Raw genomic sequence first — 18,914 nt, 5'->3', positions numbered from 1 at the left:
CTGGGTGGCCGCCCTCTACTGCTCCTCCAACGACCTCTCTCTCCAACGCCAGCTCCAGTGCTTCCTGCAGAGAGCTGGGGTGTGCCAGTTGAGTCTGGATGCGCAGCTCTCTTGGGGTTATGGCTCGGATGAACTGGTCCCTGGCCAGCTCGCTCTGCACCTCAGGAGACATGTGGGCGTATGCTCTCCGTGCCAGGGTTTCAATGTCATTAGCCAATATGCGGAGCGGCTCCCCTGGCTGTCTCTGTCTGCTTGACAGCTCTGAACGCAGCACACCAGGCTGGCTGCACTGACCAAACCGCCGCTTCAGAGCCCCAACCAAGGCCCCATAGTCCGCCCTCTCGGATGGGCTGAGTAGGAGCAAGCAGGATAAGGCTTCTTCTGTAAGGCACAGAGCTAGCTGGAGTGCCTTTTTGTCCTCAGACCAGCCCACAGCCTGAGCCAACAGTTCAAATTGAGCCTGGAAGGCTTCCCAGTCCGCTTTACCATTGTATTTCGGTGTTTTCACCTGCCACTGGTTATAATGGGCGCCACCATCCTTGGTTACATCCGGCACCACGTCACTTTCGGCAGGAGCTCCCCTGCTGGAGCGCCGCCCCGCGCTGGGTGAGTCGAAACCGGCAGCAGCAGCCAGCTCTATGGCTGTCTGTCTAAGGCGAGACAAACGTTCTGGGGCATTGTCATAATCACGCCATACACCGTCCATCCCCTCCTGTTTGACCTTCTGGCGAGCTCCGGATCGTTCCTGACGTGCTGCCATTACGTTTAACTGGCGAGGAAGAGCTGATGTTGGCAGAGCAGGGTGGAGGAAAATCCGTTGTTTAACTTCTGACACCAAATGTAGCGATCAGGATGTATCAGAAGGATGAGGAAGCGTAAACCAGTTTAACAGATTTATTATCTGTCACAGAAATGGGTTACTGATGGCCGTAACCACGCCAAAACAACAAAAACGCTGCTGAGTTACTCAATCAGCTGTTCAACTCCGCTCAACAGCTGTTCAACTGACGCGCCTCCTAACGGGCGCCGCTCAGCCGCTCTACGCATGCGCACACTCACACTCACAACTCCCGTGCTTACCCCGCCCCTACCTGTTCTCTACCCACAGGCTTAACATTAAACAGAACATCTGAACATGACAACATTACTAACATAACTGAACATAACTGCAGGGTCGCTACAGTATTATAGTAAGATATCTTTAGCTTCTAATGTAATTACATTTTTAGTTTGTATGTCAAAATTTTTTCCAGAAACTTAATGTATTCACATTCATAAAACAAATGTATGATGGTTTCTTCGTCATGTTTACAAAATACACATCTGCTACCTACAAATGGGGATGACTTTGACAGGGGTGCACAATTCACCACAACACCGTGTGACGTCACATCCGCTAGCTCCCAGCTGTTCCTGCTATGAGACAAACTGAGACAAACTGAAACAAACACGCAGCTCTAACTCTCAGGGACACTAATACAGTCCACGCAGCTCAACCAGCGCTTGGACCCATTTAGAAGTGAATAATGTTCTCCTTGTCAATGACGGCCCAGCCGCAGGTAAGAGACTTTATAACCAACTAGCATTGTTGTTGTGTGCGACGCGTTCACTTTAGCATGCTGGTAAGGGCTGATTTATGGTTCCGCGTTACACCAACGCAGGGCGTACGGCGTAGGTTACGCGTCGACGCACACCTTACAGTGTGGACTAAGGGCTGAGTATACTTGTATGTATACTTGTACGGCGTAGGCTCTGCGTCGGTTTAACGCGGAACCATAAATCAGGCTTCAGCTAAGCTAGCTGTCATTCTGTCATCACTAACTCTAATCGCCTCGTTTTAATTATTTTTTCTTTGTCTGTGCGTTGTGTCTTTTTTATTTTGTGAACTGTAACTAAAACTAAGAGTGCGTGAGAGGCTACAATGATTTATTTTATATTATTTGGATATCGGAAAACTAATAATCACATAAAAAATATGATCAGTGATTTTGAAATAGAAATAGTTTATGATCATACATTTTTGCGTGTTGTTAGTGATCATTAATTGTGCTGGAAGCCACATGTTGATCATTTATTCGTTTGTTCGTTTTTGTTTATTTCGAACATGTATTAAAAAACAAGAAAAAAGACAATAAAACAAATCCAGGTACATTCCACCACATAAAGAAAAAAAACCAACGTCTAAACACATATTTCAGTTACATGTTGGAAAAGGAGTGGGAGGAAGTATAAACTTATTTAATCCCACCCCCTTTCCACAACTAAACATAAATTATACAGGACTGTCTCAGAAGATTAGAATATTGTGATAAAGTTCTTTATTTTCTGTAATGCAATTTAAAAAAAAAAAAAAAAAAAAAAAAAAGTCATACATTCTGGATTCATTACAAATCAACTGAAATATTGTAAGCCTTTTATTATTTTAATATTGCTGATTATGGCTATATATATATATATATATATATATATATATATATATATATATATATATATATATTTATATATTAGGGGTGTAACGATACACTAATCTCACTAATAATATTCCAGTGTCGTGATACACTTTCTCACTTCCGCGACACGTATTGTGACGTTTTTGTATCACAAGATTTTGTGGCACGATATATTGTTACACCCCTAATATACATCATAAGTTTAGGCCTCACACCTTGGTCCTTGGTTTTTAGTTAAAATTGTGTGTGTGTATGTATATATATATATATATATATATATATATATATATACCACAGAATTGTATTACACTTATTTACACCTGTACTTTGGGTTATTTGTGTTGTGGAAGTACAAAGGACCAATAAACTAAACTAAACGGTACGTGTAGTGGCGGACGTGTTTAAAACAGGCTGTGTTTGATTTCATGTTGACATAGGTGACTCTTCCGCTGAGCCACCTCATCCACATCCTGCAGCCTCTGAAGAGTTCTGTGGGAACCAGCAGCTCCAGCAGCATCAGCAGCAACAGCTCTGTTTGCAAGTCCAGAAAACACAAGGAGCCTGCACCAGACTCAGAACTTCCCTGCACAGAGGTGTGTGTTAGTTAGGGAGCTGACACCAAGGTGTAAATGAGGGTCGGGCTGCACACTTAGGGTTGCCAACTCCCTGAAAAATAAATAAGGGACCCCTCATCGGCAGGGCCGGCCAACCCGGTTGCCTTCACCGTTCCTGGTGTGGTGAAGCTTTTTAGCCCCTTTTTGTGAGTGAAACGATTTTTTAACTATTTGACTCGGACCTGAATTGAATTAGATGCATATTTTTGAATGCCATGAACACATGGAAAACACATTATTATCCAGCAATTCACTTTAATACAAAATACCAAAATGAACTGAATAAAATAAATATCTTTCTTAAACAGAAACCTGTCCTGCTTAACTTAAAATAGTATAAATTAATATAAAACAATAGAAAGAAAGCAGAACATCCATTCTGTAATAGTGCACATTTTTAGTGCAATAACAAAAGTGCAAACAGAAAGTCTGTAGAAAACTTGTAAACATATTTGAGCCTCAAAGGCCATGACTGTAGCTACAGTTGGAGTAAAACAGAAAACAATAACGTATGAACTCAACAGCTCAATGCCATTTTCCATTGGTATTCTATGACTATGTTCTGACTCTCACAGTAATACGGGACAAAGTGCGTCCCTTTTCAGCTCAATACGGGACGCTACTTTAGTTTATAAATACGGGACTGTTCCGTTTTTCAATGGACGGTTGGCGACCCTAGGTACACTTGCTGTTACTGATCCAGCCCCCCATAATGCTTCTGTACATGCATGGCGTGGTTAACTCGGTGTGCTTGTGTTTGTTTGAGAAGTCGGTGTGGACCCTGCGGGAGCTGGGGTTCTCAGACCTGGGGAAGCAGCAGCTGGATGAACTGGTGAACAGCGTTTTCCCACACCTGAGCCGTGACCAGGTTCCCCCTCCTCCCGGCGGTCACACCCCCTGGAGGACGTCACATCTTTCCACACATTCTTTCTTCCACAATAAGCACGGTGAGGCAAACTCCTGATTTGAAAAGGCCCATGCCTTTTATTGGTTCTTATGTTGTGGTATTGTTGATCTCTGTGTTTGTGTTTATGACACAACATAGTTGTTTTTAAAACATGACTTTATGTTCACACGCCCTTTTTACTTCAGTGTAATTCCAAAATTGTTGGGTTTATTTTTCTATATCCTACCATGTGGCTGTTTCAGTAAACCACTAGAGCAGGAGTCGGCATGTGGCTCTTTAGCGCCGCCCTAGTGGCTCCTGGAGCTTTTTAAAAATGTTTGACCTTTTTTTCCTTTTTTTCTTTTTTTCCTTTTTCTCTTTTTTTTCTTCTTTTTTTCCTTTCCTTTTTAATCTCAACATTTGACTTTTTTCTCCACATTTTGACTTTTTTCTCCACAGTTTGACTTTTTTCTCCACGTTTTGATTTTTTTCTCGACATTTTGACACTTTTCTCGACGTTTCGACTTTTTTCTCGACGTTTCGACTTTTTTCTCAACGTTTTGACTTTTTTCTCGACTTTTCAACTTTTTTCTCGACTTTTCAACTTTTTTCTCGACTTTTCAACTTTTTTCTCGACATTTCGACTTTTCTCTTTTTTCGCCATTTGCCTTCATTCAAAGGCTTATACAAGACTTTTCATTTTTTGCCAGACAGACTCCAGACATATTTGTGTTTTGTATTTTTGGTCCAGTATGGCTCTTTCAACATTTTGTGTTGCCGACCGCTGCACTAGAGCTTCTTCTACATCTTTGTCTTTCCCGATGATCTCAAAAGTCAAGCGTGGATGTGCTTTGTTGTTTCCCCAGGTTTTTCATGGGGTCCATCGTCCATGTCCACTCCTGTCTTCTCAAGGCAGCAGCGTTCCCCTCTACAGACCGTCTGCACAGAGATACAACACTGGCCTGGTAACTGTGCATTGGTAGCATTAGGAGTAGTCTGCTAAATTAACAGTAAATGTTTATTCAGTTTTTTACTAGTTGCATGTTACTTTGTCTATGCAAAGTAACATGCATAGACATGTTACTTTTGTCTTCAAATGACTAATCCGACTGTATTTGATTTGTTTTCAAGTGCTGCTTCAAAGCAGAGGCTTTAAAACATTAAGAAGCAAAACCAGGCGACTGCAGTCGGCCTTTGAGCGTCCCGTAGACTCGGAGGCCTTCGCACCATCTTTTATGAAGGTAGATTGGAAAAGATATTAACATGCAATCTATGTGTTAGCATTTTTTTAATATCATGAGAGTACATGACAAGCTTATTATATTATATTATACAGTAATCCCTGGCTGTAACGCGGTTCACCTTTCATGGTCTCGCTGCTTCACAGATTTGCATTGCGCATCGTGTTCTGCATTCTGATTGGCTAAACAGTCTCCCCGCTTCTTCACTTCCTGTGTCAATAACATTGGTTGCTTAGCAACGATGCTGAGAACGGCCAATGAGCTTCAGCAGCAGCTCAAGAACGGGACCTTTGATGAATCGTTCATTACAGTTCTCACATATAATCCATGGTGGCATGTCGGTTTATAAGAATTAGGGCTGCAGCTATCGAATATTTTAGTAATCGAGTATTCTACTGAAAATTCCATCGATTAATCAAGTAATTGGATAAAACATATTTTTGTTTAGTTAAAGAGCAATTATAAATATACATAAGATGTTAGATGTTAATTGACATCAAGACTAAATTATATAATCCAGTAGGTTCATGGCTGAGCATTTAAAAACCCTGAACTTACACCAGTTGAACAAATTCACTGCCTTCACTCAAAAAACTAAGGATCTTACCAAGAAATGTTCTTATTTCTAACCTAAAAATGCCATTACACCTGATAACACACATCACTTAAAAGGTTAGCTGTTTTTCCCACGTGTTTCAATTGAACTTTCATTTGTGTCAAGCAAATTTTAAGTTCTAGTTAAGTTTTAAGTTAAAGTCTTTAAGATTTTGAGTTTTGGCAGTGTTCAAAATAAAGTTATGATTCCTGCTGTATTGGAGCACATTTTCTTTTAGTTAAAACTGTAGCGGGAACAGATGTTTAGAGGAACCTATGTATGTACCGGGTTAGAGGGGGAACATATAGGAGAACGGACCAGAAGAAAAGAGTGGATTAAAAATAAAAGTTAAGCACTGAGCTACATGTGTCTCCCGTCTGGGCCATTGCAGACTCATTGCCTGAGCACATAGAGAAAAAAATTAAACGATTCCTCGAGGCAGAGAAAATTCCTCGATCATTTTTTGTAATCAAATTATTCAAGGAATCTTTTCAGCCCCAATAAGAATCTTTTTGCCCAGAAGAATAAAGAGCGACTACAACAAACCATAACAATGTTTTTCTCTGGAAAAAACACACCTGCACTGCGGGCTTTAGAAGAAAAAGATGCTACAGAGTCAGGATGTAGCAGCATTAGAAGAGCAGTGAAATACGCACCAGTCACTATTTGTCCTACTGTACTTATTGTATTTTTTTAGATAATCATTTTTCATTTTCTCCTGTTCAAATCCAATTAATTGGGTCACGGTGGGGCTGATCTCTGCAATTTGAAGCCTAATATAATAATTGTTAAAAAAAAAAACGGTTGCTACGTCATGGATTTCACCTATCACAGGTTCTTTTTGGAACGTAACCGCCGCCGGGAAAAACCAGGGTTTACTGTATTATATATTTTCACATACAAACAGAGGTGAGCTTGCTTTCCATTCAATGTTTCATCAGTGTTTTGTACTTCAGTATTTATCTAATCACTTAAATAAGTCCTACGTTCTCTCATATTTAATAAAAAAACCTGATTTTGTACCTTTTAGTTGGTCTGTCCTGCAATTCTCCGAGGCAGAGCAACAAGTTTCCGCTGTGTTAGTCCTCAGGGCGGTAGTTCTTCTCCTGATCAGTGTGATCTTGTTCCCCAGGGTTTCCTCACGCGTGATAAGGGGATAGAGCTGGAGAGCCTGGACGGAGTGCTGAAGAACAAGAACATACCTGACGCACAGCAGGACGCTTTCAAGAGAGGCTTCGCCGAGGGTTTCCTCAAAGCTCAAGCGCTGACACAGCGCACTCAAGGCAGGTGTTTTTTTCATGCAAACAAATTAAATCAACTTTTAAAAAAAACAGTTGTCATGCATTAGATGGTACTAATGTGTTGTTGACCCGTCTGGACTGTGCAGACTCCCTGAGGAGGACACGTCTCATCCTGCTGGTGCTGCTCCTGGTTGGACTCTATGGAATCTCCAAAACCCCTTTCATATCAGGTAAAGGCCACCGTTGCTTTGCACTTATATTAACTGTTTTGAAGCTAACTTTTACATTACTAAACGTATTAAAATATAAACCACAGAACTTAACCTGTGCCTGTTGGCGCTCATAACGGAACTACGACGGAGTATTATTATTATATACAAACTAAGACAAAAAAAAATTTGAAATTACGAGAACAAAGTCATAATATTATGAGAATAAAGTTGTAAAATTACGAGAATAAAGTAATTATGTCGCGAGAATTAAGTCGTAATATTACGAGAAAAAAGTCGTAATATCATGAGAATTAAGTCGTAATATTACAAGAATAAAGTCGTAAAATCACGAGAATAAAGTTGTAAAATTACGAGAATAAAGTAATTATGTCGCGAGAATTAAGTCGTAATATTACGAGAAAAAAGTCGTAATATCATGAGAATTAAGTCGTAATATTACGAGAATAAAGTCGCAATATTACGAGAATAAAGTCGTAATATTATCAGAATAAAGTCGTAATATTACGAGAATAAAGTCGCAATATTACGAGAATAAAGTCGTAATATTATCAGAATAAAGTCGTAATATTACGAGAATTAAGTCGTAATATTACGAGAAAAAAGTCGTAATATCATGAGAATTAAGTCGTAATATTACGAGAATAAAGTCGCAATATTACGAGAATAAAGTCGTAATATTATCAGAATAAAGTCGTAATATTACGAGAATAAAGTCGTAATATTACGAGAATAAAGTTGTAATATCAGAATAAAGTCGAGAATAAAGTCGTAATATTACGAGAATAAAGTCGTAAAATTACGAGAATAAAGTCATTATGTTGCGAGAATAAAGTCGTAATATTACGAGAATAAAGTCGTAAAATTACGAGAATAAAGTCATTATGTTGCGAGAATAAAGTCGTAATATTACGAGAATAAAGTGGTAATTTCTGAGAACTCTAACAGGAAGAGCTTCTTCTCCCTTTGTTAAAATGAGGAATATTGAGCATCTTGTGAAGTTATATTTTGGTATCGGTTCCACAAATAAGGAAATACTTCATCTTTTGGCACATCAGCATTGAATTATTCGACTTTATTCTCATAATATTACGACTTTATTCTCGCAACATAATGACTTTATTCTTGTAATTTTACGACTTTATTCTCGTAATTTCCAATTTTTTTTTGTCTTAGTTTGGCCCTAATACTCCGTCGTACGGAACCATTTGCAACAGTGGATATTGATTGAAGTAACCCGGGAGAGCTTACATTTCCCATTAGACGTGAGACTTGAATAACTAACTGAGTGAGCGCTTTAACCGCGCTGCTTAACTGAGCTGTTTAACCCCGCTGTGTTGTGTGATCTTCGAACTTTAATCTAACCATTTCGGACAGTACGGTTCCGAACCACATCAGGCCTGGACTCAGCCGTGGACCCAGTCCAGATGAAAAACGTGACCTTTGAGCACGTGAAGGGGGTGGAAGAGGCCAAAAACGAGCTGCAGGAGGTGGTGGAGTTCCTGAAGAACCCACAGAAGTTCACGGTTCTGGGCGGAAAGCTGCCAAAAGGTGATTTGTTTTTCGACAAGAGATTTGTCTTGAGATCTTTCTGATTCCCGATCGGCCGCCTCATCGCTGCGTCTCTTTCTGTCAGGCGTCCTGCTCGTGGGTCCTCCAGGGACGGGAAAGACCCTGCTGGCCAGAGCCGTGGCCGGAGAGGCAGACGTACCGTTCTACTACGCCTCCGGCTCCGAGTTTGACGAGATGTTTGTTGGAGTTGGAGCCAGCCGGATCCGAAACCTCTTCAGTACGTTTTTCTATTTTTTTTTCTCTCCCTATTTTTCTGTCACAGAAATCTTCGTTGTGTGTGCATTTTCTGCAACATTTCAATTCAATTCACTTTTATTTGTTGACAGGGACTGTACATATTAATAAACACGAGTGTAAATACGCATGGTCGTAGCCAGTAATTTCCACCATTCGTCCCCGCGGCAAATTAATGCCAGACACAGAATCGGACACCAGCAGACAAAGGAGACCAGATATAATATTCATACCAGGGGTCGGCAACCTGCGGCTCCAGAGCCGCGGCTCTTTAACGTCGCCTTAGTGGCTCCCTGGAGCTTTTTCAAAAATGTTTGACATTTTTTTCTTCTTCTTTTTTTCCTTTTTTTTCTTCTTTTTTTTTCCCCTTTTTTCTCTTTTTCCTTTTTTTCTTTCTTTTTTTTTAAATTTTTTTCCTTTCGTTTTTAATCTCGACATTTTGACTTTTCTCAACATTTTGACTTTTTTCTCGAAAATCTTTACTTTTTTCTCGACATTTCGACTTTTTTCTCAACATTTCGACTTTTTTCTCGAGATTGTACTTCAATATTAAACTCAACATTTCGACTTTTTTCTCGAAATTTTGACTTTTTTCTCAACATTTGGACTTTTTCCGCAACATTTAGACTTTTTTCTCGACATTTTGACTTTTTTCGCGAAATTATGAAGTGCATAATGAAAAAAAAGAAATCTCCCCCCAGTTCTAACTAATATAGAAACATGCAGCATGTGTTGTCTTCATTCTAAGGCTGATACAAGACTTTTCATTTTTGCGGCTCCAGACATATTTGTTTTTTTGTGTTTTCGGTCCAATATGGCTCTAAAACATTTTGGGTTGCAGACCTCTGATCCATACCAACAAAAACACAACATTAAAAGACATGACTGAGCTAGATAAAAATCATTAAGGAATAAAACATGTTACAATTGATACCAGTAATGAAGTGACCGTCATGTTTAAAGTGCTATGTGCTTAAGTGCAAGAGTTTGTAAAGTGTTGATGCAGATTACACATCGCCCCGTTCCTTCTTTAAAGTGCTCTAATGCTCAGATTTGTAAAGTGCTAATGCATATTGCACATTCCCCTATTGCACTTTTCTGGCACACACTGACATGTGTTGACATTATAGCGTACATATTTGTTATTATGTATGGACCATTGTACATTTGCATACATACTGAAAGTATGTAATGATACAGTAACAGGTCACGACAGAAAAAAACCCCCCTACATTAGAAATACAGTTATCAATTACAGTTACAAAGTCAAGTTTATTCTAATAACCCAATTAAATTTGTGTCGCTGCTGTGTTTCCAGGGGAGGCTAAAGGCAACGCTCCCTGCGTCATCTTCATCGATGAACTGGACAGTGTGGGGGGGAAAAGAATCGAGTCTCCCATGCACCCGTACTCCAGACAAACCATCAACCAGCTGCTGGCGGAGATGGACGGGTAGGAGCCTCAAATAACCTGCTGCATGCTGGGACTGCAGATCCACTCACTTTGTACCACAGATGGTTTATGTTAGACTACATATATTATTATTCTCTGTCTCGTGGATTGGTTTGTACGGAAGAGTATTAGGGCCATGCAGGAGAAAAAATATTAATATTTTTATTGTGCACTTCGAGAAAAAAGTTGAAATGTCGAGATTAATGTTGAAATACAATTTCGAGAATAAAGTCGAAGTTTTGTGAATAAAGTCGAAATTTCGCCTTTTTTCTCAAGATTTCAACTTTATTCGCGAGATTTTGACTTTTTTCTCAACATTTCAACTTTTTTCTCTAAATTGAAATTCAATTTGGGGGAAAATGTAAAAATGTCGAGATTAATATTGAAATACAATTTCAAGAACAAAGTCCAAATTTCGAGAATAAAGTTGAAATACAATTTTGTGAATAAAGTCAAAATTATTCCTTTTTTACACCGTCTTTATGAATTAAAAGAGAAAGAATTTCTTTGTTACTGAAGCCGATTCTGAAGTTCAGTTTCACCAGTTCATCTATCGGCCTACGAGGCATTTTGTAAAGACAGTCACATGCACTGTTTGTTATAGTCTCAGAAGGTTGACTTTATTCTCAAAAATCTTCTTCCTCTAAAATATAATTTTTTTTTTCTCCTGCCTGGCCCTAATACTGTTCCATAGGTTTGTGAATGTTGTGTTGATCTAAAATGAAGGAAACAAACATTTACATGGACATTTTTGTTATCTTGTAGGTTCAAACCAAACGAGGGCGTGATCATTATTGGAGCCACCAACTTCCCCGAGGCTTTGGACAAGTATGTTCTCCCTCACCGTCTCCTGCTCTTATTATTTAGTGACTTTGTCTGAGTTTGAAATGTCAGTGTTTTATATGTTTTAGTGTCGGAGCTGTTACTCAAAGTATGAATCTATATTTGTTGCTAGTGATGCACCGAAATGAAAATTTTTGGCTGAAACCGAAAATAATAATAAACACTTGGCCGAATACCGAATAACATACCGAACATGGTTCTTCGCAGTTTTTCCATTTACATTGCCAATTTTTTCACCATTGCATATATCAAATAAATGTGCTTTAGGCATGCTTTTCAAAGAAAAAAATCTTTTACAAAATTCCAAGGTAGAAATATTTATTGAACATGAACAACTGAACATTTCCCAGCATTTTTTAAATATTCCAGCAGACATCATACCAACAAAGCACAATAACTTAAAATAAATAAATTGGCAAAATAATTTTTTTGGCCATCTTTGAGCTTACATTAGGTCTATAACTGACTGCTGAAAAATTGTAACATAGGCCTTAAAACAAAAAGAAAATGCTTTAAAGTGCATTGTAAACAAAAAAAGTGAAAAAGAAGTGGATAAAACAAAATAAAGAAAAAGAAAATCACTCCCTTTCCCATACAAGTATTAATATGGGAAAGGGATTGATTTTCTTTCTTATTTATTTAGTTTTATCCACTTCTTTTGCGTCATCTAAACATGCCGTTATTAATTGTTTGTTTTTTTTTCCCCCACTTATTCCACAGAACACCGAAAGTGTTTTTTTTTTTTTTTGCTATTTTCGGCCGAACAGTTTGGGTTACGGAACATTGGGTGCATCATTACTATTTGTTACTGTGTCCAGACGTCGTTTCCACTGTCTTTCTGCCTCTTCTGTTGCAGTGCCCTGATCCGCCCGGGACGCTTCGACATGCAGGTGACCGTTCCTAAACCGGATGTGAAGGGACGCACAGAGATTCTCAACTGGTACCTCAAGAAGATTAAAGTGGACCCAGGTGTGACACCGTTAGCAGTTTGTCCCGTGTGTGGCTACTTGTTGTATATGTTTAATTTGCTTCCTCAGATTAATCATTATGGTATACGAGTGTTCACTGAATAAGACACATCTTGCTGTTTTCTCCTGGACAGTGTTGTGCAAGTTCCTACTTCTCATGAACCAGTTCAAAGTTCAGTTCACTTAGTTTAAAAATGAACAGTTCACGTTCATAGTTCACCATTTTCACTTTGAACTCGTTCAAATTCAGTTTATTTCAATATTTTTAGGTGAGAAGTACAAATGAAACGCCCCCCTATCCTAAAACTGTTCACTGTATACAATCCTGTATTGTTCTACACTGCAAAAACTCAAAATCTTAACAAGAATATTTGTCTTATTTCTAGTTAAAATGTCTAATTTTTTGTCAAAAAATCTTATTACACTTAAAACATTACTTTATCTTCTCATTACAAGCAAAAAAAACCTTGTTCCACTGGCAGATTTTTCTACTTATTTCAAGTGAAAATTTACTTGAAACAGGTGAAAATTGTCAAATAACAAGTTATTTTTCTGGTAATTACTCTTGTTTTAAGTGTAATGAGATTTTTTGACTAAAAATGAGACATTTTAACTAGAAATAAGACAAATATTCCTCTTATGATTTTTAGTTTTCTGCAGTGTAGGCTTTTCAACTTTCCTCAGAGACTGTAAATCTCCAAAAATGTAGTCCATTATCAGTTTGTCTACCTGTTTTTTGATTGTCAAGGACTTGCAGATATTTTTTCACACTGGACGGATGCCTTAACTCTACATGACGTTTCAAATGTGAAGTTCGGACATTCGGACTTGTTTTGTCAGGTGGACATAATTTGCACAGAAAGGTTAGATTTTTACCGTCGGACTCTTTGGGAGACGATGTGTAAAATTCCTGCAGATAATGATAAGGATCTTCATCTGCGTCTGCAACGTCTCTCTCTCCACTGGTCATGTAAAGATGCACCGGGCTCGGACCACCGTTGCCATGGAGCTGGGGCCCATGTTATGCTAGTGTGTGCACTGCATTGTGGGTAATGTAGTGTGAAGTCATCATCTCGTCGAGTATTTTAAATGTGCGCGTCGCCCGCTGGTGAATTGAGGATTATTCCCAGAGTTCGTACGTTTTGGAAAACGTCATGGAATTTGAAAATGTCATTTTCAAGGCCTGGAAAAGTTTTGAAAAAATAAGTTCACCCCAAAAGTTTTGGAAAAGTCATGTCACATATTTTTCTCACTTAATGATAACATTTAGTAATAACAGCCTATAAGGTAGATTGTATTGAAAAGTCTCACGTGTTTTCACGCGTGACGTGCCGAGCATTTTGCAGATCGGATCGAGTGACCACATTCTCCAACAGTTATTACAGTTATATTAGATGACTATAAAACGTATACTACATATACTACAAAATAGTGGTGGTATATAATTGTTAGTTTAAACAAATGTTTATTTTGTATAAAACTATAATTGTCATTAAATCTCCACTGTAGTTTAGACTTTTTACATAGTTTTATTCCTATATTTCACTCATACATTGATGTTTTAGAGGTCATGTATAGTCATGGAAACTTGCTGCCAAGTCATGGAAATGTGTTGGTTAAAATGTGTATGAACGCTGTATTCCATAATAATAATTGGACCATAACAGTGAAGCTGAAACTCACATAATCTGAACAGTTCAAATTCCAGTTCCTGATCTGCAGAAAAATGCCACAACATAAGAACCAATAAAAGGCATAGGCCTTTTCAACAAGTTCAAGTTCTTTATTTGCAAATATGTTGCGTTCAGTTCTACGTTCTCACAGAAATGAACGTGTTCATTTGAACTGGTTCATGCACAACACTGGCTCCTGGTGAACACACAGACACACAGACACACAGACACCTGGCGGCAGCACGACTGCAGCTCAGCAGATCAGTAGCTGCCTCAGAGTTTATAACTGAATTGGACGTGTGAATGTGTTGTCTGCAGCTATCGAGGCCAACATCATCGCCCGGGGCACCGTGGGCTTCTCCGGCGCCGACCTGGAGAATCTGGTGAACCAGGCTGCCCTGAAGGCAGCGGTGGACGGAAAAGACATGGTGACTCTGAAGGAGCTGGAGTTCGCTAAAGACAAAATCCTCATGGGTGGGTGCACCGTCCCTGCAAACACTCAGAATCTTACCAGGAATATCTGTCTTATTTCTAGTTAAAATGTCTCATTTGTAGTAAAAAAAAAAATCTCATTACACTTAAAACAAGAGTCATTACCAGAAAAATAACTTGCAACGCAGTACAGTCAGAGATTCTCTCTTTTTCTTATGCTAAAAAAATAAATAAAAACTACAGCAGAAATGATAAAACAGGCAAAAAAATGAAACGAACAGCAAAAACAAAACAAAACAGAAGATAAACAATTCATGACTACCCCAACCCTTCAAGTATTCTAAACATACAAGCAAAATAAAAAAACACCTAGAACCATACTGCAAAAACTCATAATCTTACCAGGAATATTTGTCTTATTTCTAGTTAAAATGTCTCGTTTTTAGTCAAAAAAAATCTCATTACACTTAAAACAAGACTCATGACTGGAAAAATAACTTGTTATTTGACAATTTTCACCTGTTTCAAGTAAATTTTCACTTGAAATAAGTAGAAAAATCTGCCAGTGGGACAAGATTTATCTTCTCATTACAAGCAAAAAAATCTTGTTCCACTGGCAGATTTTTCTACTTATTTTAAGTGAAAATCTACTTGAAACAGGTGAAAATTGTTGATTTTTTTTACCAGTGATGAGTCTAAAAATGAGACATTTTACCTAGAAATAAGACAAATATTCTGGTTAAGATTTTGAGTTCTTGCAATTGGCTGGCTTCAGTTCTCCTCAACTCTCTTTAAGTTTTGTGTAAAATTTGGCAATTATCTGTTCTTATTTCTACATTTTCTTTTTTTCCCCTGAAGGCCCTGAGAGAAGGAGTGCAGAAATAGACAAGAAGAACAAGGAGATCACAGCGTACCATGAATCGGGTCATGCGATTGTGGCGTACTACACCAAAGACGCCATGCCCATCAACAAGGCCACCATCATGCCCCGGGGCCCCAGTCTGGGACACGTAAGGAGACCTGGATCTTAGGGAACATTAACACGCGCTCTGTTTTTCTCTGCTTTAATCAGAGTGATCCGTGTCTCGCCCTCCGTTCAGGTATCGATGCTTCCAGAGAACGACCGGTGGAGTGAGACTCGCTCTCAGCTCCTGGCCCAGATGGACGTGAGCATGGGCGGCCGCGTGGCCGAGGAGATGATATTCGGACACGACAACATCACAACAGGTCGGCACGGGGGCGAGCGAGTGTTTTAAAATACTGAACAATGTTTTCACGTGAGAAGAAACATGTGATCGCAGGAGTCTTGTCTTTCTGATTCGGTCCTTTCTTTTTTTGTCATTAAAGAAGCATGAGGCAGGATCGAGGCAAGATTTATGAAAAAAATGCGTATACGTTTTAAGTTTTCTAGTAATAATGTCAGATGAAGCGTTCCAAACCCAAAAGAATGTTTCCTCTAGTGTATCTCTCCGTTGCCTTGAACAGGCTGTGTGCTGCAAAATGTGATGCAATTCTGGGCCAGAATTTCCCGCGCTGTCCTGCAGATGTGACGTCACATGACGCTGCATGCACGTTCTCCCCGTTCTCCCGTGCCGGCTTCACTGTTGGCTGCGGTACCCCCGACGGCCGTCGTGGTGAAGGGTGGCGCTAGAGAGTCTCATTTCTTAAAAGGAGCCTCATGCTCCTTTTAAAGTTTTTTTTATTTATTCATGCATATAAGAACATACATTCAAACTCAAAACACAACATTTATAACAGCATAAACAGACAGTATACCCATCATACAACCATATATACAAAGGCCTCATGTAAATCCACAGTTTCCTTTTGAAACAATCAGAATGTCTCCCCATCTGCTTTACCTACAAAAAGATACGTTCCCACGTCCTCCTAGAATCTTCCTCTTCATTGTTCACTCTAGCCAGCATGCCTTCATAAGATGCAACTTCTGACATCATTTACATCCCTTTTTTAACATCTGGAGCAACTGGACTTTTCCATACCGTTACCATCCCGACTTTTAAAACTACCCGATCATATTTAGATTTATTTTGAGTTTCTGTTTGACCCCCTAACAAACACAGTCTTGGTGATCCAGGTACCGTCACACCCAGCCATTTACTCACATGTTCCAGTACTTGTACTGGGTAAACTAGTTTACATCCCCAGATCACTTGTAAAAATGTCCCTATATCATTCTGACATTTCCAACACAAGTTATTTCCTATTAAACTCATTCTGTGGAGTTTTGAGGGGGTGAAATAAAATATATGAATGATCTTATACTGAATAAACTTCCCCTTTGCCTCTCTCATGTGTTTCCCTGTATTTGATAAAATATTTAACCAGTTTTCCTCAATCAGGTCACACCCTAGGTCACTCTGCCAAATGATCCTCAGATTTTTACACTTGTCTTCTCTTATACCATTAAATGTCTTGTAGAACGTAGCCGCTCTGTGTGTTATCTTAGGTAGGTCCAGAGCTTCCATTAATGTATTCTTGTTGAGCCTAAATTTTATACTTTGTGATACAATCTCTTATCTGTAAATATTTGATTCTGTCCTTTCTTCCTCTGCAGGGGCGTCAAGTGACTTCGACAGCGCTACAAAGATTGCTAAACTTATGGTAACCAGATTTGGAATGTGTGAAAAGGTAGGTTGCCATGACAACCATTTGAAGTGGAAAGATGATATTTGTGTCCTTGTTTCCGTGTTGACCTCCCCCCTGTGTCTCAGCTGGGCGTGATGACCTACTCAGACATGACGGCGCAGAGTCCGGAGACCCAGGCTGCCGTGGAGAAGGAGGTCCGGGTGCTGCTGAAGGTGAGCCTACACAGGGCCGCCCCGGATCGAATTGGGGCCCTAAGCGAAATGGGGCCCCACATACCTCTCCCCATCCCAAATCAGGGTTTCCGCGGGGTTTTAAAAAGTGATAAATGAAAATTGCCAAATTTAAGGCCATTAAAAGTGTTAAATTCACTGTCAGAGGTATTATTTTTTTCAAAATTGGTATTATTTTTTACCTTTTACATTTTAAGCAGTCTATTTTATCGTCATTCACAAAGTGAAATAAATGTGAAACATCTGGTCAACATCAATGAGTCTATAAATCTGTTCTGTATAGTGTTCTATAGGTCAAAATCTGTATTAATGTTAAAAGGTCCGTGATTAACACTTAATGTTGTGACAGTTTTTAAAAAAAATCTGAAGGGAGTGAAAAAGGTATTAAATTGGTATTAAATTTAACATAAGGATGCTGTATAAACCCTGCAAATGTATCATTGGTACAAAATGAACGTCATGATCACAACATGCCAATTAACTTGACAACCTTCATTAATAATGACAAATGTACGGTATGTATAGATAAAGTGGTTTGACTGTATGAGTCAAGGAAACAATTTAAAAATAAGCCTGAAATAAATAAATAAATATTAAATAAAAAACTTAAAACTGAAATATACAAATCCAAGTCACAAGTCGCAATCAATTACTCATCAAAAGAAAGTTAGTTCAACCACCTCAAAACGACAAAAAGCCTCAAAGCAGGTCTAGCAGGTCTGAAATCAGAACTAAACACACATGTCTGACTTTTACAGATACACATTCATCTCCTTAAAATTAGTCAAACTTCTTAACAACATAAATTGATATAAAACTATAGCCAATATGTTATATATTGACTGAAACTTATAGCTTATATACGACCAACTGGTCATGTGACCACTCTTTTTCAATGGAGATGAATGCAGATGGCGTTAAGGTGTTCAATAAATGTTCCAAACACAATCATCCAGTCCAGACAGAGATTCCTGTCTAATGAGCGGCAGCTTAGGTAATTGTGCTACAAAGTTTTATTTCAACAACCTACCCACCTTCAAGTGAAGCACGAGTTTCCTTGTGTTTGGCTTTTTTCTTCTCTTGCTCGCTCCTGATTAGTGATATCTTTTGGATGAAAAGTTGGAATCTCTGCAAGAGCCTGCCTGCACGCGCAGCCCTCTGGTTGGTCAGAGGTTGAGTGCTGTCAATCATTGCGCGGTCAGATTAGAGGTTTCTTTTCTCCCCTCCTCCTCCCTGTAGTGCATATGCGTTGCCGAGCAAATGCGTCCCCTCGCGCAAAAACGTGGCCCCCGTTGGAAGATGAGGCCCTACGCACAGCGCATGTTCTGTGTTTAGGAAGGGTGTTGTGCCGACGCTAGGTGCTGTCTGAACCAGCCGCGCCCTTTCATCCCTTCTCTCCTCTCGTTGTTTTCAGGAGTCGTACGATCGAGCCAAAGCCCTGCTCAAGTCTCACGCCAAGGAGCACAAGAACCTGGCCGAAGCTCTGCTCATGTACGAGACGCTGGACGCCAAAGAGATCACGCTGGTCCTGGAGGGCAAGGCCCTGGAGACCAGATGAAACCACATGAAACCAGATGAAACCCGCGAACTCCGGCACCGGCGGTGGTGCACTGCAAAAACTCCAAATCTTAACAAGAATATTTG

General features: G+C 39.4%; 1 protein-coding gene across 2 annotated transcripts; it reads left to right on the top strand.

The window, feature by feature from the left end:
- Nucleotides 1-1,391: 1,391 nt before the first annotated feature.
- On the top strand, nucleotides 1,392-18,914 carry yme1l1b (YME1-like 1b). 2 transcript variants are annotated; one of them, XM_061731320.1, is made up of 18 exons: nucleotides 1,392-1,559; nucleotides 2,888-3,043; nucleotides 3,834-4,011; nucleotides 4,817-4,915; nucleotides 5,082-5,191; nucleotides 6,919-7,069; nucleotides 7,174-7,257; nucleotides 8,656-8,808; nucleotides 8,894-9,046; nucleotides 10,382-10,514; nucleotides 11,280-11,342; nucleotides 12,214-12,326; nucleotides 14,317-14,472; nucleotides 15,289-15,440; nucleotides 15,531-15,657; nucleotides 17,009-17,082; nucleotides 17,166-17,252; nucleotides 18,685-18,914. In XM_061731320.1, the coding sequence occupies exons 1-18, from the start codon at nucleotides 1,527-1,529 to the stop codon at nucleotides 18,826-18,828; spliced, it is 2,166 nt and encodes a 721-aa protein (XP_061587304.1). In that variant the 5' UTR covers nucleotides 1,392-1,526; the 3' UTR covers nucleotides 18,829-18,914. The 2 variants fall into 2 exon arrangements, with proteins under 2 accessions (XP_061587304.1, XP_061587303.1); XM_061731319.1 differs by having other exon boundaries at nucleotides 8,635-8,808; nucleotides 18,685-18,913.

Source organism: Cololabis saira, chromosome 10 (assembly GCF_033807715.1).
Source record: "Cololabis saira isolate AMF1-May2022 chromosome 10, fColSai1.1, whole genome shotgun sequence".
Taxonomy (NCBI): Eukaryota; Metazoa; Chordata; class Actinopteri; order Beloniformes; family Belonidae; genus Cololabis; species Cololabis saira.
The sequence above is the reverse complement of the archived record's forward strand: the minus strand, read 5'-3'. Positions and strand labels throughout refer to the sequence as shown.